General features: G+C 43.0%; 2 protein-coding genes across 2 annotated transcripts in view; one reads left to right on the top strand and one right to left on the bottom strand.

Moving 5' to 3' along the window:
• Positions 1-6,932, top strand: part of LOC137792549 (FERM domain-containing protein 7) — a 7,632-nt gene extending 700 nt beyond the window's left edge. The window contains exons 2-12 of the mRNA XM_068588281.1: positions 2,864-2,968; positions 3,043-3,085; positions 3,377-3,455; positions 3,568-3,665; positions 3,755-3,869; positions 3,974-4,121; positions 4,416-4,511; positions 4,593-4,756; positions 4,971-5,039; positions 5,293-5,368; positions 5,718-6,932. Of these exons, the coding sequence (XP_068444382.1) occupies positions 2,864-2,968; positions 3,043-3,085; positions 3,377-3,455; positions 3,568-3,665; positions 3,755-3,869; positions 3,974-4,121; positions 4,416-4,511; positions 4,593-4,756; positions 4,971-5,039; positions 5,293-5,368; positions 5,718-6,932 (2,208 nt within the window). The remainder of the gene's footprint in view (positions 1-2,863; positions 2,969-3,042; positions 3,086-3,376; positions 3,456-3,567; positions 3,666-3,754; positions 3,870-3,973; positions 4,122-4,415; positions 4,512-4,592; positions 4,757-4,970; positions 5,040-5,292; positions 5,369-5,717) is intronic.
• Positions 6,933-9,380: 2,448 nt separating this feature from the next.
• The window catches only part of stk26 (serine/threonine protein kinase 26), a 16,118-nt gene continuing 498 nt past the window's right edge, over positions 9,381-25,000 (bottom strand). Inside the window, exons 2-12 of the mRNA XM_068587629.1 lie at positions 15,635-15,703; positions 15,364-15,525; positions 15,122-15,178; positions 14,847-14,955; positions 14,200-14,357; positions 11,975-12,160; positions 11,058-11,200; positions 10,823-10,922; positions 10,658-10,720; positions 9,868-9,995; positions 9,381-9,557 (exon numbers count right to left, since the gene is read on the bottom strand). Of these exons, the coding sequence (XP_068443730.1) occupies positions 9,542-9,557; positions 9,868-9,995; positions 10,658-10,720; positions 10,823-10,922; positions 11,058-11,200; positions 11,975-12,160; positions 14,200-14,357; positions 14,847-14,955; positions 15,122-15,178; positions 15,364-15,525; positions 15,635-15,703 (1,191 nt within the window). The 3' untranslated portion in view covers positions 9,381-9,541. The remainder of the gene's footprint in view (positions 9,558-9,867; positions 9,996-10,657; positions 10,721-10,822; positions 10,923-11,057; positions 11,201-11,974; positions 12,161-14,199; positions 14,358-14,846; positions 14,956-15,121; positions 15,179-15,363; positions 15,526-15,634; positions 15,704-25,000) is intronic.

Below are 25,000 nucleotides of genomic sequence, written 5' to 3' on the forward strand. Positions count from 1 at the left end.
CCATTAATTTATCTATCTATCATTTACATCCATCTTTCATCCATACATCAATTACATCCATTTATCTACCATTAATATATCTATCCAACCATTTACATCCATCCATCTATTTATACATCCATCTATCTTGTTATATATTCATCCATCGATTTATATTTTCATTCATCCATTTACATCGACTCATTTTGTATTCATCCATCAATTTATGCATTCTTCCATTTACATGTAAATGAAGCTGCTGATAAGATAATTAAGATAATAATTAATAATAATTAATTCCAATAAAAATATAGTTTTAAGGGAAAGAGTTCCAACAACTTCTCAAATTCAGATTATTGCTGCTTTTCTTTGTCTTGTGTAATTCTTAAATAAATACATATATATATATATATATATATATATATATATTTATAAATACATATATATATATATATATATGTATATATATATATATATATATGAATAATTAAATAAACAATGGGACACAAAGAATCTTGTGGAACTAGTTTTCTTCAGCAGTTAGAAATCGTGAATGTCAGCGTCGTCACCAGCACATGAAACATCGTGATTATCATAAATTAAACGTCTTCCAGTGAAATGCCAACAAAGGTCGAGCTAAAATCATTAAGAGTTTAATCAACGCTTCGCCGTGAACCTCGTAAAACATCATTATGATCGTTTTGTTCCGCACTGCAATAAATTGTCTGCAACAAATTTACAATAAATACAAATAATTCAACTCACGTGAATTTGCGAATAACATTTTCTTAACGAATAAAGTTAACGAATCAGAAAGAAACCAAGAAAATCTGATGGTTTTTCCTGAAGTGGAAACATCAACACTGCTGTCTATGAACCGTGTGTGTGTGTGTGTGTGTGTGTGTGTGTGTGTGTGTGTGTGTGTGTGTGTGTGTGTGTGTGTGTGTGTGTGTGTGTGTTGCTCGCAGTATTGTGTTAGCAAAGTAGCTCCCGTTTTCCACGCCTATGCTTTCTCTGTCGGTTTCCAAGAGGCCGCCGGGTCTTTTAGGAGGAGGAGGAGGAGGAGGAAGAGGAGGAAGAGGAGGAGGAGAGATGTAGGAAGAAATAGAAGAAAGAAGGAAAAAATGAAGGAAAAGAAGCGGGATGAATGGATGAGGGCAAAAATAAACTCGACCCACCCTGCGATAAAAATAGTTCATCTGAACGTGACGGAGGACACAGAGTGATTTCAGCAACAATAAACTAAAGTTTTGTGAAACTAAAACCATCTTATAAAATAAGTAAAACTCCTCTGGTTGTATAGAAGTCTATGCTTCATGTGTTAAAGCTGCATTCTCTCTCCTGACCACCAGGGGGCGACTCCTCTGGTTGTATAGAAGTCTATGCTTCATGTGTTAAAGCTGCATTCTCTCTCCTGACCACCAGGGGGCGACTCCTCTGGTTGTATAGAAGTCTATATCAGTGACTCTACTTCTCTCTTGATGTATTCCCTCAGTAAACATTGTAAACATGAGTTTTTGTCTCGATCTCTAGTTTCAAGTCTTCTTCAATGCAGCGTGATGTATATTGAATTTATTTAATAGACACAATTAATATAAATAAATACATAGAGTAAAAATGTATTTGATAAAAAAGCATTGTTCTCCATCACATGCGTAAACCGATGAGTTTTGAGGCACCAGATTGGACCGCAAAGTAGCTTTCCACTCAATTTGTACTATTCCGCTCTATTGAAACTAACTGCTCTGTTGTTCTGGGGGCGGCCATTTGTTTCCCGTAATCATCGGTTAGGCCCGTGTTCTCTTTATAATCGGTCACAGCTGCTCCGTCCTTCCTCTTCCTCCCTCTCATGACAAGTTAATGAAGGGCGTCCAGCGACCCCCGCCGGGGAGCTAAACGCCGGCTCGCAGACAGCGATCGATAAAAATAAAAAAAAACCTTGTGGTGCAAATGCATAAGCAGCATCTCGGTAATTAGAGAGAGGAGAGAGGAGGGATGGAGGGAAAGAAGAGAGGAGGCACGACGACGTTTGAGGTGGAAAGGATTAAATGGGAGGAGCAGATCAAATAAAAATAAACAAAAGTAAATATTGAAATATTATCAAAATTTCCACGGTTCAACAAAGCAAGACTGAAATCACCAAAATATATTAAATATATATTATTTAAAGAGGGTTGTGCCATAACATAATGTCATAATTTCACTTTTAGTGGCATGTGGTCTCTTCCGTTAGCCGTTACCTAAACACGCCGTAACTTCCGTTAGCCGTTACCCAAACACGCTGTCACTTCCGTTAGCCGTTACCCAAACACGCTGTCACTTCCGTTAGCCGTTACCTAAACACGCTGTCACTTCCGTTAGCCGTTACCCAAACACGCTGTCACTTCCGTTAGCCGTTGCCCAAGCATGCTGTCACTTCCGTTAGCCAAACACGTGGTCACATTTTAAAGCTACTTTTGAGTAATCTTAATTTATAATCGATTTTTATAACACAACTGAATGATTTCAACATAAATTAACGTTCAGAGCCCAACCCATCTGTTACACATTTTTTTAACACGTACGTTGACTGATGACATGAAATAAACGTAACAACGTTAGACTTTAGCTTGTAAAACCCTGCGGTCATGCACCAGTAGAAAAGTGCACAAAATAGATGAAAGGAAGCATCTGCATGTCTTGTTTCACACCCTTTTTTGTGTGAAAGGCAAAAGAGTCAATGGACTTCCAGCTCGTATTATACAAACTCTCATTATGCAAAGTGAACTAAGTAACAAAGAGCTGCACCACATCGCCGGGCGTCCCCCAGGAGTCCCCGAATCTCAATTAAAAAAATCCAATCACTCACTCTCTTCCTCCATCTTTTTAATTCTCTCTCTCTCAGCAAAAGGTTTTAGGAGGCGACTTCTTCAACAAAGTGTGTGGCCATCTGAAGCTGCTGGAGAAAGAGTACTTTGGGCTGGAGTTCAGGCACCACGGCGGCAACTACGTAAGAGAAACAAAACCACACGAGCGAACATTATTAAAGAGTTTCTTTGACACGCAGCTGTGCTTCGGTTGCAGGTGTGGCTGGAGCTGCTGAAGCCGCTGGTCAAACAGATCAAATGTAAGTTTACAAAGCGCTCGGTTTAGCGAATTCAGGCTATTTATCTTTTATTTTGAAATTAAAGCAAAATGAGTCAGTGATGAAAATTAAACTTGAATTGCATTCACGGTTTTGGAATGAATCCATTTTATTTTCAAAATAAATGCCTATTTGTTTTGTCTCCTTTGGCGTTTTAACCGTGAGAACCTTTAGACTCAAGTCTATTTTTGACAATTCCTTAACTATTTTGGGTTTTGATCTTTTTCCGTGTATTAACTTTTATTTTGTTGTGTGTTCTCTCTCTGTTGTCAGACACCAGCGATCTGTTCTTCAGGTTTATAGTGAAGTTCTTTCCACCAGATCCTGGACAACTGAAGAGAAGCCTCACCAGGTACCAGCGTCCTCCGATGTGATTAATGTTCATCCTAACAATATCAATCACAGATTATCTTAACGTGTGTGTGTGTGTGTGTGTGTGTGTGTGTGTGTGTGTGTGTGTGTAGGTATCTTTTTGCCTTACAGATAAAGCAGGACTTGTCCAACGGCAGTCTGACCTGCAATGACAACAGCGCCGCCCTGCTGGTCTCTCACATACTGCAGTGTGAGCGTTACTTTAAAACAGGAGTGGATTTGTTTTATTATTTGCTTGAATATTGTTTTAAGTTTTTTATGTAAATGTGTGTGTTGCAGCAGAGATAGGGGACTACGACGAGGAGCTGGACAGCCACCATTTAGCCATGAAGCAGTACGTCCCCAACCAGGAATACCTCGACCACAATATCACCAAGTTCCACAGGAAACACAGGTACACACCTGCACTGTCCTTCTTGACCACCAGGGGGCGACTCCTCTGGTTGTATAGAAGTATGTTAATGGTTATTAATGGTTTGGTTAATACGTTCTCTGTAGAGGAGCGTCTCCAGGAGACTCTGACATCCAGCTGCTGGAGGTGGCGAGGAAGCTCGACATGTACGGCATCAGGCCTCACCCCGCTCACGACGGGGAGGGGATGAGGATCAACTTGGCCGTCACACACTCGGGAGTCCTGGTCTTTCAGGTCAGTGCTTCAGGGTCTCAAACGTAAAGCTGGCGCGACTCAACTTGGCCAGCAGGAGGTGCCGTTTGTCTCAGCTCAGCTACAGGAGCGAAGGGTTCGTCGTGTGGTTGGTTCAAAGTAAAATATCTTAACGAATATTAAATGGGTTTCTAATAAATTTGGTGCAGGCATCCGAGGTATCCAGATGGGTACGCCTAAAGAATTTGGCGATCCCTTGACTTTTTAATTTAGCCCCACCGACATGTGAAACCGGAGGACATTTTGATGTTTTTTTTTTTGTTCCGCACTTTCTAGGGAAACACTAAAATCAACACGTTCAGCTGGGCGAAGATCCGCAAGCTGAGCTTCAAGCGCAAGCATTTCCTCATCAAACTACACGACAAAGTCGGGGTGAGGATACCGGCGCTTGTTAGATATCTACCCGGGCGCATGCCGTGTGCGTCTATTGACGGGAAGTGTTTGTCCATGCAGCCGTCGTGTAAGGACACGCTGGAGTTATCCATGGCCAGCCGGGATGTGTGCAAGTCCTTCTGGAAGACGTGCGTGGAGTACCACGCCTTCTTCCGGCTGTCCGAGGAGCCGAAGACGATGCACAAAACACTGCTGTCCTGTAAAGGCTCCAGCTTCAGATACAGGTACAACACACACGGCTATGGTGGGAAAGGTAATACACACCAGGTGGTTTCCTTTTGTTCTTCCTGTTTCTGTCACATTTCCTCGTCTCTGTTGGATCAGAAGACTTGACTTTACATACTTGTATTTCACTTGAGTAAATCAGTGAGATGCTACATCCTGGTTAGCTTACAAGCTTATCTATGATATTTAAAAAGCACTGTTTGTGTGTGGCAGCGGACGGACGCAGAAGCAGCTGCTGGAGTGTATGGGATCAGGAGAGAAGAAGCCGTCGCACTTTGACAGGTGAGAAAAAACTCCTCAGAACACTTAATTGCGATAAACACAGTGACTCACTTCTCTTGTTGTTGAATTCACTGTATATTTTAGCTCTTAAGTCAACAGATAGAACTCTTTGATCCGTTTTCTTCCTGCGAACCTCAGGATTCATATGTTACAAGAAAATTGGACAAAGAGATAAAAACACGAGGCTGGAAAGACCTCGTGTTTTCATTCTTGTCGTCTGTTATGCGTCATCATGTCTTCTTGTCTTCGTCAGGACTTACAGTCAGTCAGACTTTGACCCCAGGCAGTGTCGCTCTTCCCCCGATCTCCTCACGGACGTCTCCAAAGAGGTAAGCAAAACTACCATTTAGCAGACAAACATGTTTAAGGACCTCTTTCCTGATCGTACACACAATGATTTTTGTTGAATAATTACAAGAAACATGGACAGCGATGACTCGCATATGTTGTTGGAGAAGCTAATCGATGAATTGAGTGTAATTTTTCATGCAAAACTGACGTTTTTTATTGGTTTCACAACATAATACATCCAGTAATTTGAATATCTTTCCTTTTTTTTCCAGTTTTCTGATATTTTATTGACCAAACGATTGACTAAGAAAACGATCGGCTGATAAAATAGCTAAATAGTTGTCACTTGCGGTATGGTCTGAATGTTTGCGTGTCCTGCTCCCTCAGGTGTACGAGCACTCCCACCTGTTCACCCGGTCGGGTCACGCCTTGGCGGTGTGCAGTCAGGACGAGTTGGACCCACGCCACCGAGGCGTGGACGACGTCGACAGAAGAGGAGGAGGGGCTAAACGCAGCCAATCGTCCGTGGAGGTCGCCCGCAGGACCCGCCCCCTCACCCTGGTCACGCCTCTCTCTCCATCTATCCACCCGTCAACCCCCTCGCCCAAGACGAGATCGGCCTCCACGTCGGTGATGGAGGAGATGGGCGGCGGGCGGATCGGGGTGCAGCGCCAAGCCCAACGGCTGGCCGGCGTCTACGGCAACCGCTCGCGGCGGCGGCCCAACCCCCAGCCGCACCCGGACGCCGCCCAGCAGCTGGTGCTCCTCTACCCGAACAGTCCGGCCTACCAGTACCGGCCGGTCCTCCCGAGGTTCCCGCTGGCCGGCTCCTCGCCCCTCAACCGCTTCCCGTACCTGTCGGACTACGTCGCCGTCTCCTCGCTGGAGCGCTTCCCGCAGGAGAGGACGCGGGATTACGTGACGATGACCGGCCTGTCGCGGCCGCCTTTCCGTCCGCTGGGCCGCGACTCGCCGTCGCCGTCGCCGATCCGGAGGAACCTGCTGCGCCCCTCCGGGTCCGGCGGGCTGGGGTTGGCTCGGTTTTACCAGCCGGGGAGCAACGGCGCGAGGCTGCTGGGCGTCGGCCGCACGGAGGCCGGCCACTACAGCGACGACTCCAACTTCCTGCCCGGGCTGCCGCGCCGCGTGGCCAGCCAGCCGGACGTCAAGTTCCACCTCTCGAGGAGTTCCAACCCCGCCTTCGACCCCGCCTCCGAGTTCCGCCCCCTGGGTTACTACCCCCACCTGACGCGCCCCTCCAGACCCACCTACCTGCCGCTGAACTCCTCCCCTCTGCCCGACCGACCCGCCTCGCTCTGCCTGATCGGAGGCACCTCGGGGAGCTACAGCGACTCGGACCCGGAGGTCTTCTACCCGTACTACTGCCGGCCGCCGCCGCCGCCGCTGGGCAAAGCGGTGCGGACTCACCCCGGACTCGCCAGGATGGGGTTCTCCTCCGGGAGCCTCCAACTGGACGAGGAGGAAGAGGAGGAGGAGGAGGAGTACAGAGCGAGAAAAGAGTTTCAGGGTGGAGAAGATAAGAAAGGGAAGGCGGGAGACGGGACGAAAGGTCCCGCGAAGATGACCGAAGTCACTCTGTAGACCAAGACGCAAACAAAAAGGTTCATGATATGATCACACTCGTCACGGACTGACAGACTGTAGAATAATCAAAGGTTTATGTGTACGAGAAATGTGTTTTTGGGGTGTACTGGCAGATGAAATGTTCTGTTTTTGCCTTGTTTTACTGAACACCTCAGCTTCTTTAGTCGCATCATTACGGGTACGAGCTCACACACGATTATTTAAATCTCTGAAATGTTCTGTTGATGAACCCCACCCGGCTGATCGAAGGTCCAACCATCGGTGGAGCAGCTCAAATATAGTATTTTAGCTCAATCGTCTTGGAAAAATATATTTTTACCTCCATTTGGCAGAACATTTACCTTTCTGCCCACATCTAAAATTCAGTAAATTTGGGATGTCTTAACAACTCTGCTAAAAATAGATTTGGTGGGGCAAGAAAATGCATTTTTAAGATATAAAATTGGTAAATTGAGTCAAGAAATTAAATTTTTTTTAACATTTGAAATTAGTTGGACAAGTTATTGAGATCCAAAAATTGGTAAATCGAGGCAACGGAAAAAAAAGAACATTTTTAAGATTAATAATTGGTCGGAGGAGGTAATAAAGTGCATTTTAAGACCGAGATATGGATCTTGTTGGTTTGATGCATATGTAGGTCACTGGACAACGTTCTGGTCGCTGTAGCTCGGTAAGTGTTTGTAACTTTATATGAATGGTTCTTGTGAAGTCTGTAAGAAAATGTGAATTTTTGTTGGTTTAAAGCACCAATAAACGATTAAACAAGGAGGCAAATGATGGTAATATTAATATAATGCAGCACGACCTTCAGCAAAAGGTCAATCGAGTCCAATTAAACAAAAGCTTTCAATCAAGTAAAGAAAACAAACATTGGAAACACGTTTCTCAATCAAACTTAAATATTTATTCATAAAACTCTAAGTCCCGCTACAAAAAAAAAAAAGAGTACACTTATGTAAATCTTACATCTTTCATTTGACATTTTCCCCCTTCAATAAACATTTTCACATCCCTTATGATATATATAAAAAGACAAAAATATACAATGACCAAGTTTTATAGTGTCTTTGGTACAAACTATCAGTAATATCCTTGATTACAGCTCCCTTCCTGCTCTTGGAAAGGACCTGAGCTACTTCCTAGGTATTAAAAACAACGCGGTGACACGTCAGCAGTGAGAAAACTTGTTTTTCCTCAAACTTTAAGCAGACAGAAAAAGGACTTTGTGTTTTCCTGAGTGTCTTACTCGCAGATCCTTGAAAATATTCCTTTTTCCTTTTATTTTCACTGTAATCTTGTTCCAAACAGACACTTTCTGAACGTCCCAGAATTTAATCTTAACTGACTTTTACTCCTCGACAAATTAAACCATTTATTCATTTATGTTGTCGTTGTTAAACATTCAGGTTGGCACTTTATCTGAACTCGCTTAAACTTGTGAAATAAAAAAACGTCAAATATTTAAATGTAGCTAGTTACTTCGGAAACCGCAGTTCGCTAGTGAGCTAGCTTACGTGTTAGCAAGCTACTAGCTGTCTAGCTAGGATGTTAGCTCCCAAGAATTTACTTAAAATATGTCTTTTTATTATTATTATTTATCTAGTTTTTGCAGTTTATCAAACTTGAGCATTTTAAACATATTTATAAAGATGAATTTAGCTAGTTACTCTGGAAACCGTTAGCTAGCTACTCGTTAGCAAGCTACTAGCCAGCTGGTAGCTCCCAATAATGGGTCTGAATTCTTAAAATAGATTTAGCTTTAATGGGTTTTTCACTGAGGGAAACTTAGAAATGATAAAGTTCATATTCCTCGAGTGTGTTTCCACTTTAGATGTTAAAAAATAAAATCACCATAAGAATCAAATCAGTGGAGCTAAACCTTGTCCCACCGGTGGGTGAAAAGCTTCCCGGGACCACAACTGCATTCTGGGAAAAGGGAACTGTAATATAAAGCATTACTGAAGACAACAAAAAATATGTAATATTGGCATATAATCTGTCTCAAGTGCTAAACATATAAACATCTACAAAACATCCTCAAACCACTGCTAACGGCCGAAAACCCTCTAAACATGTCTGTGTGTGTGTTGTTGTGTACTTTTTAGAAAATGGCGGACTGCATAAATAATCAAAGGCACATGATGGTAATTTGAAGAGTTTAAACAGAAGTCGCCCGCTCTCAATGAGGAACTTCAAGCTCATGAAACCAAAGCAGGAAAACGACTCCAAGAGTTTTTACAAAACCTTTAAAACCAGTTCATTAAAAAAAAAAAAACATTTTGAGAATTTAGAAACCAACTCGAGGGAGAAAAACGGTCTTCAACCTGCAGCAGTGAGAAATATATATATATATATATATATATATATATATATATATATATATATATATATATATAATATCTAGTGTATATATTACATTAGTAGTGTGTGTGTGTGTGTGTGTGTGTGTGTGTGTGTGTGTGTGTGTGTGTGTGTGTACAGCGAGGAGACGTCGCACAGCAAATCTCCTCTGTTTTCCGAGTCGTCCAGCAGCGTCACCGTACGGAGACACAGTCTCTCTTCACATAACAAACACTTCCTTTTCCCCAAAAAACAGTTTGAGCCGCTCAGTTGGTCGTGAATCTGAGGAAAGAAATACAAAAGAAATACAAATAAGTATGGAAGAGCATTTCCACCACAATTTCTTTTTTTTTAAGTCATAATTATGAGATAAAAACTCATAATTATGAGATTAAAAGTCATAATTAAGAGATAAAGTCATAATTAAGAGATAAAGTCATTATTATGAGATAAAAACTCATAATTATGAGATAAAAAGTCGTAATTATATGTTTTTTTGCGGCGGAAATGGCCTTCCATAAATAAGTGACTGAAATGAGAAGATAAAAAGGTAACAAACAGGAAAAGGAAAAGCAGGAAACGCTGGCGGTACCTGGCGAGGATGTGTGTGACCATCCTGTCCGTGATGCCGGGACAAACCTCTTCGGCCAATCGGATGTTGCGTTCAAGCGCCTCGATGGCCAATCGCTGCTCAGAGTGCTCCTTGTGCTGCTGCTTCAGCTGCAAGAAGAAGACCCACAACACTGTGACACTCATACGGACAACAGTCCTTAAAGAGAAACAAACAGGAGGATTTCACAGTACATTTCATGCTGAAGTTATTATTTTAGTCTTTCTCTGATGTGTTTTTGCTCTGAAGTTGTAGTTTTTTGCTGTTGCCGTTTAAATGTTTTCGTACTTTTCTCAAAAGGGAAAGAAAATTACTCTGAACTCCAAAGATTGTCAAACTAATTTGAGCTGAAAGTATTTCATGAAAGTCACACAGAAGTTATTCATGTGGTCACTTCCTGCTTTTTGTCAACTTCTCTCCTTTTTCTCTTTTTGCCTACAGAAGTTGAAAACAGAGTTTATTCTGTTTTGAGAAGCTCTCAAAACAGACTGGTTTTATTTTGAAAAACCTATAAAGCGATTATCAATTTTTTTTATACGATTTGGTATTTTTTGTTTGTTTTGTCTGGATTGATGCATTTTTATTTTCACCACAAGAGGGCGCCACAAAGCACTGACTTACAAAGACTAAACTATCCTCTGAGTTTGTAAATGCGCTAAAGTTTGATGACTGAAATGTGTGTGTGTGTGTGTGTGTGTGTGTGTGTGTGTGTGTGTGTGTGTGTGTGTGTGTGTGTGTGTGTGTGTGTGTGTGTGTGTGTGTGTGTGTTAACCTCAGTGAAGACAGGAGAGATGACTGTGGTCAGACTGGCAGATTTACTCTGCTGATCCTGACCCTGAGGAAACAAGGTGAGGCCAGAAATGTAAAATAGGACACAGACACACACAAAACACCATCACAGACACACAAATGACACACCAACACACACACTACTCACCGTTCCATTGAGGACTTTCCTTCCCTCTGTCGACGGCTTCTTCTTACGGACGGTGAAAGACCACTCGGGTGATTCGCTGTTCTCCTTATTACTGGACTCACTAGTACACACACACACACACACACACACACAAACTTAGCACAGCACTGTTGCACAAACACACAGACATGAAACCGCTCTGGGCTTCCTGCTTTAAACAAACAAACCACACAACCTGAGCAGAAGATGGAATTACCCGTCCGAGCTGTCGGAGCTGCTGCCGCTATGCCCCTCCTCCTTCCTGCGCCTGTACCTGTCAATCAACTCGCTGAGGTAGGACGTCTTCTTACAGTGTTTGACGATGAACTTGTGTTTGAGGAGCTCTTTGGCTGTTGGACGCTGCGGGAGAGAGAGAGGAAATGCATAACTGAAGTGTTTTTTAAAAAAAGGGAAGAAAGAGAATATTTTATGGTTCATATATTTCTGTCCACCAGGAGGCAGCAGAACGCAGCTGCAGCGGCGAGCACAAGACATAAAAACATTGATTTGACTCCAGTGTCCAAACCTGAAATACCACAGAAGAAGTTAGTCGGCTGGATGACTAACAGCAGAACACATGACGCACAAATACACACTCACACCAGACGCGACAATCTGTAATTCATGTTTGTGAGTTTATAGATCAAAACCTATTTCCTTTACTTCCTGTATGACGTTGGTAGTTTGTACCATTTTTCGTGAATCCTACTTACATGAAAGTACTGAATGTGCTCAAAGTACAGATTATACACTGAAGCATCGATGTTATCGCTGCTCCAGCTGGTTTTAGCTACTTTGAGTCCAGTCTAGTGGTTCCCAACATGGGGGTCAGGCCCCTCAAAAGGGTCCAGAGATGATTAATGGGACAAAATAAGAATCTTCTTTTTGACTAAAAACTCAACGTTAGTTTATTTTAAGGGGCCACAAGTCAAGAAAAGTGGTTTTAATCTTTGAAAATGTGAAGCAGACAAGCGAAAAGACCTAAAAATGTCACTTTAAATGACGAATAAAACAAACTTAATGCTTGAAAAAGTGTCACAGTGAGGATTTAATGAGGAAAAAAAACAATATATGTGTATAAAAAGCTGGTTCCTGAGCTCTAATAACACAAACAAAGGTTGTTGTGCGTCTTACGAAGCTGGGGTCCTTGTTGAGGCACGCCTCCGTGAACTCCTTGAAGCTCTTGGAGAACTCGCCGCTCAGCATGGGCGGAGCAGACTTGGGGATGTGGAACAGCACTCGCATCGGGTGCATGTCCGAGTTCGGGGGCTCGCCCTTAGCCAGCTCGATGGCCGTGATGCCCAGCGACCAGATGTCGGCCTGGAGAGACACAATGAACACACAAACACACACAGTTATAGACACACACAGTTTGAAATTAAACTCTTTATCTTTTTTTTCAAGAAGGTTGGAAGTCGTGTTTTCTCTTTTGTTCACGAGAGTTTCCTCAGAAGCCGAGAGCGCACACTTAAACACAGCGGCGCCCGATCACCGGCCAGCGGCCCGGTACGGCGCCACCGGTCCCTTGATGACGGCAACGACACATTTCAGATTGATTATCAAAGTCGGAAAATATCTTTATTTTAGAAAAAAATACCGAATATATCCGTCTGAGCCGCTTGACACTCGACAAAAAGCAGTCACATGACGTAAACTGTAAGCCTCCGTAAACTGTAAACTTCCGTAAACCGTAAACTTCCGTAAACCGTAAGCCTCCGTAAACTGTAAACTTCCGTAAACCGTAAACTTCCGTAAACCGTCATCACAAATAAAAAGACAGACCACGGTTTAATGTGTAAAATAAAAAAATACATTCAGAATATGTTTTCGTTGAGCTGCTTACAGTTAAAACATATTCAGTTTCTAATGATGTTAAACGTTCGTTTCCTTAAAACTAAACTATATGAAATAGTTTTGATACTATTCTGTTACAAGTTAAGTTTATTCCAAATGTGAAACAAGTGAACACACAAACAGACACACACACACAGTCAGGTGGCTTGTGGATGAAAGTTGTGACCCCGCACTCACCATATGTCAACAACAGACACACACAGGTTGAATGTCACATTGTTTCAACTTGCACCAATGACCATGTGGCACTCCAGGTACACACACACACACACACACACACACACACACACACACACACACACACACACACACACCTTTTCAGTGTCACATTACAACAGGACGCCCCGTCCCCGTTTGACTCTGCGGCTCCATTACAGTTACACACTGAACATATGCCCCCTCATCCTCATCCTCTTCATCATCAACTGTAAACGCTCAACTGCCGTAAAACCCTTTCAGCCTCAGACTGTTGGAACCCGTCATTTAACGCAATAAACAACTGCTGTAAACACACAACATGTATAGAAATTGCACATTTCCTGCCTTTAAAGATCCCTCAATATATTTTGGGATGTCTTCCATTTAATTAGTAGGATAAAAAAGGCAACTACTACAAAATAAAAGCAGGAAGTAACGTACATCAGTACATTGCTCAATAGAGGGATTTATGCATGAATATATACATAAAACTATATATGATGTAGAACTAAATATATATAGTGGGTTAGGAGACGTCAACACACACACACACACACACACACACACACACACGATTGTATGTCAAAATGTTGATTTAAAAGGAGACATGTAAATATAAACATATATAAATATGAATCTAGTCTCCTCTGAACCACAAAGACAGGACACACCTCACAGGACACACACCTCATAGGACACACTCACACACACACCTCACAGGACACACACCCTGGTGGTATTCACGTCTTTTCAAAAACACGACGAACCACAAAAGTGTGTTGACGCAAACAAAGAGGGCGGCGTCCCTGCGTTACGCAACGCCGTGAAAAGCCGTTTTGTTTGTTCTGCCTTTTGGTTGCACGTCCAACAACCGCCCGGACACGCCCTTTATTTTACCTGTGTGTGTATATATGTGTGTGTGTGTGTGTGTGTGTGTGTGTGTGTGTGTGTGTGCAGCAGGTGCAGCCGTGAATGACCGCAGACAGACGAGGGAATCCCCGGTCCGAGGACAAAAGACGCATCGAATGCAAAGTCCAGACAACGCTGGAGGAGTTTCTACTGGATGCAAATACCAAAAAAACAATAAAAAACTCACAATGCAAACGAGCTGAACGCAGCCGGAGGAGATAAAAGAGCACAAAACAAAAGCAGGAGCGCAGACTGAAGCCGACGAGTCGTTTAACGAACCACACAAAGAAGAGAAGGACAGATGTTTTGCCGCGAACCGCCGCTAACTGGCATGGTCACGGTTTGCGGCGCTCCGATTGGACGACGGGTGCCCCGAGGGGCGGGGCTTATTGTCTCACCTTGGAGTCGTAGGCGGACTGCTGGATGACCTCGGGCGCCATCCAGAAGGGCGTTCCCACGAAGGTCTCCCTCTTGATCTGCGTGTCCGTCAGCTGGCCGGCGACGCCGAAGTCCGCCAGCTTCACCTGGCCGTGCTCCGACAGCAGCACGTTGGCGGCTGCCGAGAGGCAACGACGCGCTTTATTCATCTTTATTCATCTTTATTCATCTTTATTCATCTTTATTCATACATTCATGTAGCTCCATACGGTCACAGAGCAGCTACACTTTGACTAAAGGAGGAAGGAAACTGAGGTTTTGTGCCGTAAAAAGGTTACAAGCCGCTAATACCCGCTAGCGACAGCTAGCGTTGCTGCTAGCCGGCTACAGCGGGTAGCTAGCGGGGACAACCACCATATATAAAGTATATAGTAAAGTGTATTACCACAGTAAAGTATATAATAAAGTGTAGTAACACACAGTAAAGTATACAATAAAGTGTATTAAAACACAGTAAAGTACATAATAAGTGTATTAAAACACAGTAAAGTACATAATAAGTGTATTAACACACAGTAAAGTACATCATAAGTGTATTAAAACACAGTAAAGTACATCATAAGTGTATTAAAACACAGTAAAGTACATATTAGAGGGCTCTGTGTACCTTTGATGTCTCTGTGGATCTTCTTCTCAGAGTGCAGGTAGTCCAGACCCTTCAGGATCTCCTTCAGCATGGTGGCGATCTGGGACTCATCAAACGGACCGGCCCGAAGCTACACACACACACACACACACACACACACACACACACACACACACACACACAATAACACACACACACACACACACACACAGAGTTTCTTTCTCTGTTTTCATCCTGCAGAGCGATCAGTAAATAACCTGATCCCACATGATTAATCAATAACTCTGAACGCTCACCAAGTCCAGTGCTGAACCTCCACCCAGATACTCCATGATGATCCATAGTTTACTGCCCTGAGGACACACACACACACACACACACACACACACACACACACACACACATTTATAGATCATCAATAATGAAATCTGCAGATTAAGTGGCAATAACTTTGATTTATTGACCGATAAGACGCTCCAATCAGCGTAAAAAGTAACAAGTACATGCACTCAAGTACAAGTTTTTGGAGTACTTGTACCTTGAGGTAGGAGCCGAAGTACTTGGTGATGTACGGGCTGTCGCACTGACTCAGCACGGTGATCTCCTGCTGGATGTCCTCGATCTCGTCCTCCGCCTCCTCCAGGTCGATCGTCTTGATGGCAACAACGCTCTGAGTCCGGTTATCTATACCTTTAAACACCTGAAGGGGGGGGGGGGAGGAAGAGGAAGAGGAGGAGAAGAATCAATATTAGTAAAGAGTTAAAAACATGAAATAAAATGAAGTAAATAAAGTGAATTATGACGCTCACTTCTCCAAAAGATCCTTTTCCAATACGATCCAACTTAGTGAACAACTCCTCAGGATCAATCTGAGAGCTCTGAGAGGAGGAAGAGGAGACAAGGAGAGATGAAGAGGAGACAAGGAGAGATGAAGAGGAGACAAGGAGAGATGAAGAGGAGACAAGGAGAGATGAAGAGGAGACAAGGAGAGATGAAGAGGAGACAAGGAGAAGGAAGAGAGGAGACGAGGAGAGATGAAGAGGAGACAAGGAGAGATGAAGAGGAGACAAGGAGAGATGAAGAGGAGACAAGGAGAGATGAAGAGGAGACAAGGAGAGATGAAGAGGAGACAAGGAGAGATGAAGAGGAGACAAGGAGAGATGAAGAGGAGACAAGGAGAGATGAAGAGGAGACAAGGAGAGGGAAGAGAGGAGACAAGGAGAGATGAAGAGGAGACAAGGAGAGATGAAGAGGAGACAAGGAGAGATGAAGAGGAGACAAGGAGAGATGAAGAGGAGACAAGGAGAGATGAAGAGGAGACAAGGAGAGATGAAGAGGAGACAAGGAGAGGGAAGAGAGGAGACGAGGAGAGACAAATTAAAACGGATTAATCATTTGTTATATTCACACAATAGTGACAATGTTTAAATATAACACACACGTGTAGAATGTAAAGTTGTGTTTCACTTTCCCAACGACTTTGACTCTCATTGCCTCACAAACACACACAACTTTGCAACACAACAGCCACAGAGCTACACACACACCTCATAAAAACACAGAAGGAAGCAGCATGACAGTTAAAGATAACAGGAACTGAACACACACACACACACACACACACACACACACACACACACACACACACACACACACACACACACACACACACACACACACACACACACACACACACACACACACACACACACACACTGATGAACACTTAATAAAACGCCCTCAGACATGATGATATTCCTGTGATGCTGGTTAAGTTTCCTCCCTCTGAACTAAAAAAAGAAGGACACAAACACACACACACACACGCAGACACACATGCGCACACACACACGGTGGCCACAAAGTGGCCACACCCAGTCAGCCAACACAGCGGTTAGTGTGCGTCGGTCCTTTGAGCAGAAGAAGAAAACGAAACACAACGGCAGCAAGTCCAGTTTTGAAAGTGTTTAAATGTACTTTTAGTTTCATGAAGACAAAACAAACGCACACAAACAACACGCCAGCCTTCATTAAAGCGCTGTAACGTGTTCACGATGACATCACGCCTCTCACACACCACGACACCATCAGCCCGCTCACGTCCTCGAGCTGCTGCTCAGGGAGAGGAAGCGCACCTCGAGGCAACGAGGAAGTGAAGTAACCGACCGTTTAGATATCAATTATGACGTCATAAATATTGATAACCGAGGGAGGGAGGGCTCTCTCTCTCCCTCCCTCCTTCCCTCCCTCCTTCTCTCTCTCTCTCCAACAGCAAAGAAAAAAAACACAATATTTCCGGATTTTCAGCTCAGAAATTAAGCAAATTTTAGATATAACAGAAAAACAAAAACACAGAAATGTAAATGTCAACAATAAGGTTGCTGTCAGTGAAAATCCTACACGTTTGCATCATAATCGTACAATTTAAGATGAATAATTCTCATCTTTAATCCCATATCACAGTCTGAGACAGCATTAGTATGTCTTTCATGGCGCTGCATCGGCGAGAGTCGACATTAATTCAGGGCTTTCTGAGCCAAAACACTTGAAACAGCGTCAACGTTTGACTTGTGAAAGTAGCGCGAGTATAAATATTAAAAGCCACAAAAGGTGAAGTAACCGAGCTCTCAGGAGGCGTTATGTAAAGCCAGAGCTTACTCTTTGACCTCAGCTCAACGCAGGCGGAAGTTAAACATTCAACACTCTTTACTGAACAGTTTTGTAGAGAAAAAAAAGTGTATTTCTACACAAAAACCACAAAAAAGCAGTTTCACTGCAGGGTTCATTACACCAGCAAAGACACACACAGTCAACGCACATCGAGTCACACAAACAAAACCTCCTTTCAAGATATTTAAAAAGCTAGTTTTTGCGTTAATGTTTAACTGAAGCCTCAATGTCAAAGCGAGGCTCTGGATCACGACGTCCTCGCCGTGCGTCGCTCCCAGAGAGGGTTTAAAGATCTACCGGTGACGTTTCCACTGAGCATCCATTAACCTGACACGCTGGACCAGAACTAACCAGCCAGCAGTGCACACACAACACAGCGACTGTGTCACAAACCTCCCGAAAACATCTGAAGAACTAGAAAGATTTGGAACAAACCACAGAGCAGCTTCCACGCTCACGTCTTTTAAAACAAGCTTTTTTCTATTCTATTGTCTTCAGTGTTTTGTGCTAGCTCGCTAGCTAGCTTTATCTTCTCCAGAGCGAAGTGGAGTAAAGTGGACCTAATGTAGCTTTAAGGCACGGTGGAAAATACCAAGCTAGCTAGCTGGTTAGCTAGCTAGCTGTATCTTCTCCAGGGCGAGGTAGACGAAATGTAGCATTGAAGCATGGTGGAAAATAGCAAGCTAGCTAGCTTAATCGTCTCCAGAGCAAACAAGACCTAATGTAGCATTGAAGCATGGTGGGAATAGCAAGCAAGCTAGCCTTATCTTCTCCAGAGCGAGGTAGACCTAATGTAGCATTAAAGCATAGTGGAAACAGCAAGCGAGCTAGCTTCATCTTCTCCAGAGTGAACTAGACCTAATGTAGCATTGAAGCATGGTGGCAGTAGCAAGCTAGCTAGCTTAATTCAATTTTGAAACTGCAAACAATGATTCATTTGTGTCACACATAACCGGGTTATTTGTTCAACATCTCTATTAATAATTAACGGTGCGAGTCTTTCACAATGTAGGTTAGTTGTTGTTTTATTCTGTAGATCTAGCAAAGAGTTTTAAGACACCGGAGGAAACATTTTGAACTCTTTGCTAGGATTAAAAGCTCCGGTGGGTACCTGCCTCCTTCTTACAATACCTCAGCTCACATCACATGAGCCTGAATACAAACGCAGACAGAAGATGTAAACACGCAGTGTAACGAGGACACAAGTTAGCTTCAGGTCGACGCTGCAAAGACACAGAAGAGAGAAGCAGAGCCGAGTTTCAGAGGTCAGCGAAGGGAACACGCAAACATTCAGCCGCATTCAGGAAAACTTGGACGCGTCTGTGGAAACTCTGTGTGCGATTAAGTGTGAGAGAGAGAGAAAAAGAGAGAGAGCGAGAGAGAGAGAGAGAGAGAGAGAGATCCATGTTTTTACTAACAAGTGGTGTCCAAATATCCAACCAGAAAAGGGGGTCAAAGGTCACAGCTGCTGGAGGAGGAAGTACAAACACAGCATTCTCAAAAACGACCTTTGCAGAGTCGCATCATGTGAAAACCTCGCCGCGGCCTTTAAAGCGTTTCCTGTTTGGTTTAAAGTGGAATACGCGACGCTCTCGTGTTGAGTCATTCAACACGAGCGCGCTGCCAACAACACATTAACGCTTTTTGTGTTTGTGTTTCACACACCAGACAGAGGCTGAAGGATGCGCTCACAACAGTTTAGTTCTCTTTATATTTACTGTAACGTCAGGAGGATTCTTCACCGAGTTAGATGATGCCGCTCTCACGTGCAGCCGGCAGTTGGTTAGCGTAGCTTAGCATAGGCTGCAAACAGCTCGTCTGGCTCATTTCAAAAGGTGCTAAAAATCAATCTAAAATCTCAGCGCGTGTGTCAGAACAAAACAAATATTAGAAACAGTTTATTCTGCACGTCAGGTGGAATAAACAGTTTGCTTTGACGGGTAAAACAGATTAAATTCTGAGCTCTGAGAGCCTCGATTCTCCCTCCTGATGAACGACAACGCCGTGAAACTCGGACTGAGGTTGTAAAACGTAAATAGCTCAACTCTCAACAGCACGTTGGGCTTTGTTGAGTTTTAACAACATCGGCAACACTTAAGGAGACTGTGTCATGATGGGTAAACAGATTATAGGAAGAAATATGATGTGTTTTTCTTGATTTTTCATGATTCATGTCATTTTAACGGAGATATTCTGCAGAAATGTTTATGGAAGTTTGAGTTCTTTCTTTTAGTTTCAGCAGGTTGAGGATAAAGTCCATAAAATAGTAAACAATGACGTTGCAGTGTAACTTAAAACTGCTTGTTTTGACTCAACAGTCTAGAAAATGTAACATAAAATGCATCGATCAGTAAATACCGACACAATGTGAAGTAACGAGGGAAAAAATACGTTATTATGAACATAGACCATTGAATTTTGAATTTTCCATGAAAGAAAAGTGACAAAAAACTGTGTGTATGCTGTAAATTATTATTATAGTTCTGTAGAAGAATTGGGAAAAATTTGGAAAGTCATTAAAACCAAAAACGTAATCAGCTAAAAAAAAAACAATAATAATAAGCAATAAATAAGCTTGAATTATGATGCATTTGGAAGTTTTGTATGAATGAATTAACCCTGAATGATGCATGATGACGTTCCTCTGGAGGAAATCAACGAATCCTTTCAGCTGAAATTAGTGTCTCATCATTTAATCGTGTTGTGTAGCCGATAGCTTTTCTTTGAAATCAAACATTCTGACTACAGCGTCCACAAGTGAAACTCAATGACGACTCAGACGCGTACACGTTTACTGAGACGTCCGATGAACAGGAGTTCGTCTGGGAGCTCTGGTGCTGGAAAATGTAAACAAACCAATAAAAAATAAAAAACTTTCTGCTATGATTCAGACCACAGAACAACTGAGTCATCACCCGAAGCCAAAACCAAAGAAGCAGCTGATTATTTATCACCCAGAAACACGAGGGAAGCGTCGGTGTGGTGGAGCCGCGGATTATGTCACGAAAGAGCAGAAGAAGAAGAAGAAGAAGAAGAAGAAGAAGAAGCAGCAGCAGCAGCAGCAGCTCTCAGGGTCGTCTCTGTCGACACACCTGCAGGTTGCTTTCTCTCGCTGCACCTGTTCACGGCAGAGCTGCAGGCGAGATTTACGACAGGAAGTTAACAGCAGGCGACAGGAGGGTTGTGAGACTGAAGAATTGACGCCCTGCAGGAGTTACAGTCTGTCAGGGAGACAAGACGTCGTCTGTTTCCCTCATTGAGGAGTCAGAAATCAACCGCATCGCTCAGAAAGACAAGATTTTAACTCAACATCTTTTGCTGTTCTGAAGAGTTGTTTTTTTTGTGCAGATTTCTAATGTTTTAAAAGCGGGAATTCATGCAAAGGATTGGGATTGGGCCGAGCCGGCGGCTTGCGGCTAACGGTGGTAGCATTGCTAACAGGGCAGGTGGCAACCTGCGGTTCTGAAGCCAACGCTTCAGACAAATATTCAGCGTTCAAACAAGATGGCGGCGGCCCAAACACTGAACTCAAGGCTTCAAAATCAGACGTTCAATTCAAGTGAGTAACAATTCTGACCCGCACACACTCTCAAGGCTTCGTATTTCCCTTTTGTCCACTTCGGCCTGCTCCTCTTGCGCTCTTTTACAACAGGACTGATACCAAGATGAAATATATATGCAATTATATCGTGCAAATTGAGAATAATAAGCACAAACAACTCAAAATTCAGAGAAAATCTGGTTATTTTCATTAGTTCACAAAAGAGTGAACAAAATCACAATGTAAGGTCATTTGTGAATGTCCAGAAAACAAGCTGTATCATGACATCACCTTTCTTTGGATGAAGACGTTGGCTGTGTTGCCCTCAGAGCAGTTGTGAACAATTGGAAAGCTGCATTGGGAAAGTAAACGGATTTCCTCAAACACGAAAAACAACTTTTTTCTCTCTCTTTCTTTGCAAAAAGCAGAGTAGAAAACATTCAGGGAGCAGCCAATTGAAATGACAAGCGTTGCTGGCAGCAGATCTTATCAGCTGTGTCTAATTAACAACAATGCTGCGGGTAACTTGATGACGGACAAAATTAAACTCGTCTGCTCTTTGCCAAAGATTATTAGTGAGGAAGAGGATCTACTCTGTAACACCACTGCACAGACAGAGTGGTTCATCTTATACAGACTATAAATCTTCATGAGGACTCTGCTAACTTCATCAAAAACCTTCATCTGGTCGGGGAGGAAGTAGCTAAGTAAAAATAGCAGTCGGACCCGAGGACAATAAAACAATGTAATGATACGCGGCAATAAAAAACATAGTTAATGCGTTCCCGGCCAGATGGAGTTGTTCTTACAATTTGCCATAAAAAGGGCCAGCTCATCGGCAACCGATTACGCAATCAAAGTCTCATCACATAGCGTCCGATAAGAAGATTATCGGTGATGTCACCCATCGTAAAAAGATCGTATTTCCCAATGTGATGGCCAGTTACATCATACAGATCGCAGGGAAAAGGAAGGAAACCAACCAACCAACCAACCAGGAAACCAACCAACCAACCAACCAGGAAACCAACCAACCAACCAACCAGGAAACCAACCAACCAACCAGGAAACCAACCAACCAACCAACCAACCAGGAAACCAACCAACCAACCAGGAAACCAACCAACCAACCAACCAGGAAACCAACCAACCAACCAACCAGGAAACCAACCAACCAACCAACCAGGAAACCAACCAGGAAACCAACCAGGAAACCAACCAACCAGGAAACCAACCAACCAACCAGAAACCAACCAACCAACCAGGAAACCAACCAACCAACCAGGAAACCAACCAACCAACCAGGAAACCAACCAGGAAACCAACCAGGAAACCAACCAACCAACCAGGAAACCAGGAAACCAACCATTCATCGTCAATGTAAAAAAACAAATCTTCATATTTGAAACTCTTCTTTCAGTAGATGTTGAGTAGTACAACAGGAAAACCCAACGAGTACTTCATTTGTCTTCCTGTACACGTTTGAGTTCTGCACACTCTTTGAAGCAAGACTCTCTCAAATGTGGCCATAAAAAACACTTTTAAAGTTTTTCCAACCACTGATTAGCGAAGGTTCAAAACCTCTTAAAGCCCCAGAGGACTTTCTTTGCATCCCAACAAGGAGACACAAGCATGTGTCTCTGTGTGAAGGTAGCACTTCTCAAAGGGTGAACGTTAATAAAAGTGTAAGAGGTGGTCTGCATTTCCAGTCTGGTGGTCCGCCTCAGCTTTAATTACTCTGTGGAAAACCCTGGAAGAGTTTCTACAAAGGCACAAGCCCCGAGGCAGCACATGTTATAGTGGAGAACAATAAATGTATTTATTCCTAACAGACTGTTAACGCAACAGAGTCATGATGATGGCACAGAAGAGAAGGACGTTAAAACCAGCAGCAAGAATCTCTCTCTGCTTTTTTCAGTCGATTCCCTCCATGAAACTAAGTTCTACAAGACAGGAAACAACTAGAGCATTTCCATTTTATGCTACTTTATACCACATTATTGTAGAAATAGTGTACTTTTTAAAGTTAGGCTACCGCACATTATATAAATACGTCAATAAAAACACTAGTCAACAAAAGAAATTGTAGTTTATTCGCTCTCCAGCTAGGTTATTTAGCTGCTAAGCTATCCACTATGTTCACCAGCTAGTTAGCTAACTTTGTCCGTCTGCTCTTCCCAGCTAACGAAACAGTAGAATTGGTCGAGATAAAACCAAAAGAATGAGCTGAAAGACGCTAAAGCTCTCTGTAACGCGAAGGAGGGATTTTATATGAGGTCAGTTTATGTGTAGTTAATTCAAAAAGTAGATTATAGCAGCTTTATGTAGCAACTCGTCTTTTGACCTTCAAGGACCACCTTTTCTTTTTTTTGACCTAGAACTACTTCGTCTTTTGACCTTGAAGGACTGCCTCGATTACTACAGGTGACAATAATGATAATAGTCATAATAATGAACATTTGAACAACAGCTGCTCCTCTCAGACTTCCTCGTGTCACAGTCACTTCAGTCGATCCGTCAAGTCGACCCGTGACGCATCACCGGTCTTCTTGGCAGGTACGACAGGTATAAACACACACAGCGTATGTATTCCCGTCAGCCTGGGCGCCGCTGCCGTGGTGTCAGGTGTGTGTACGTGTGTGTGTGTGTGTGTTTAAACAAGCCTTTGACACCATTACCGGGGCACGCCCACCTCGGGCGCGCGCAGCCGGCAGAGCGCGTGCAGCGACAGCCGGTCCCCCAGGTAGACGACACACCTGGGAGCCGGCCAAACAGGAGGCCGAGCGGCGAGGTGTGCAACTCGCCCTACACACACACACACACACACCTTTGTCGAGGTGACGGAAAACACGGCGCGACTGCTGATTCACCTTCGCTACGCAACAACAAGTGTGATCCCAGTCTTATCGAACCCATGTGCAACGATCTGATGAAAGATATTTGACTATATGGAGACACAATACGGGCCAGGAAAGGAGTATCAAGCCGTATCGTCTGAGGGCAGTCCCATTATAACTCGTATAAAAAGCAGATAAGGAGATACAGAGCTATAAATGTGCCTAAAATAAGCTCTGGGACACAATGAGTCACTGTGGGAATATCACAGGGGTAATTATCGCACACATTCGTGTTTATGAATTCAACAAAAGATTCAAAAGTGCCAAGAAAGGTCACCGAGATGTCAGTGTGAGGTTCCACAGACGGATAATAAACACATATGAGTATTTTATGAGATATAAACACCATAAAGTCACTGAGAACTCAACATGGAGACACAAAGTCACACTGCAAGTCAGTATGGACGACCACAACCACACGAGAAAACTCAGTTTAAAGTATTATAGTCTCACTTCAAGTAACTTCAGGAGTATTATAGAGAGCTCTAAAGGGATATTAACACCATAATGTCACTACAACCTCAGTTGGAAGTACTAAAACCACATTTAAAGCAACTTTAGGAGTATTACAGAGACATCCAAAGAGATATTAACACTGTCACTATAAAGTTTGAGTATTATAGTCACATTTAAAGTAACTTTAGGAGTATTACAAAGAGATCTAGAGATATTACCATCATGTCACTATAAACACAGTTTAGAGTACTAAAACCCACATTTGAAGTAACTTTAGGAGTATTACCACTACAATGTCACTATTCACCGAGTTTGAAGTATTGTAGTCACATTTGAAGTAACTTTAGGAGTATTACGGAGACATGTAGAGAGATATTAACGTCATAATGTCAGTATAAACCCAGTTTAGATAACTAAACCCACATTTAAAGTAACTTTAGGAGTAACACGGACATCTAGAGAGATAGTACCACTACACTGTCACTATAAACTCAGTTTGGAGTACTATTTGAAGTAACTTTAGTTGTATTAGTACAGCATAAATCCACTACAGACTCCGTGTGTTACATAATGAGCTGCTTGAACAACACCGCGGTGCCTTTTCCCCAGAA

This window comes from Clinocottus analis, unplaced genomic scaffold (genome assembly GCF_023055335.1).
Source record: "Clinocottus analis isolate CAN_PGR_092001 unplaced genomic scaffold, fCliAna1.0.p SCAF_21, whole genome shotgun sequence".
Lineage (NCBI taxonomy): Eukaryota > Metazoa > Chordata > Actinopteri > Perciformes > Cottidae > Clinocottus > Clinocottus analis.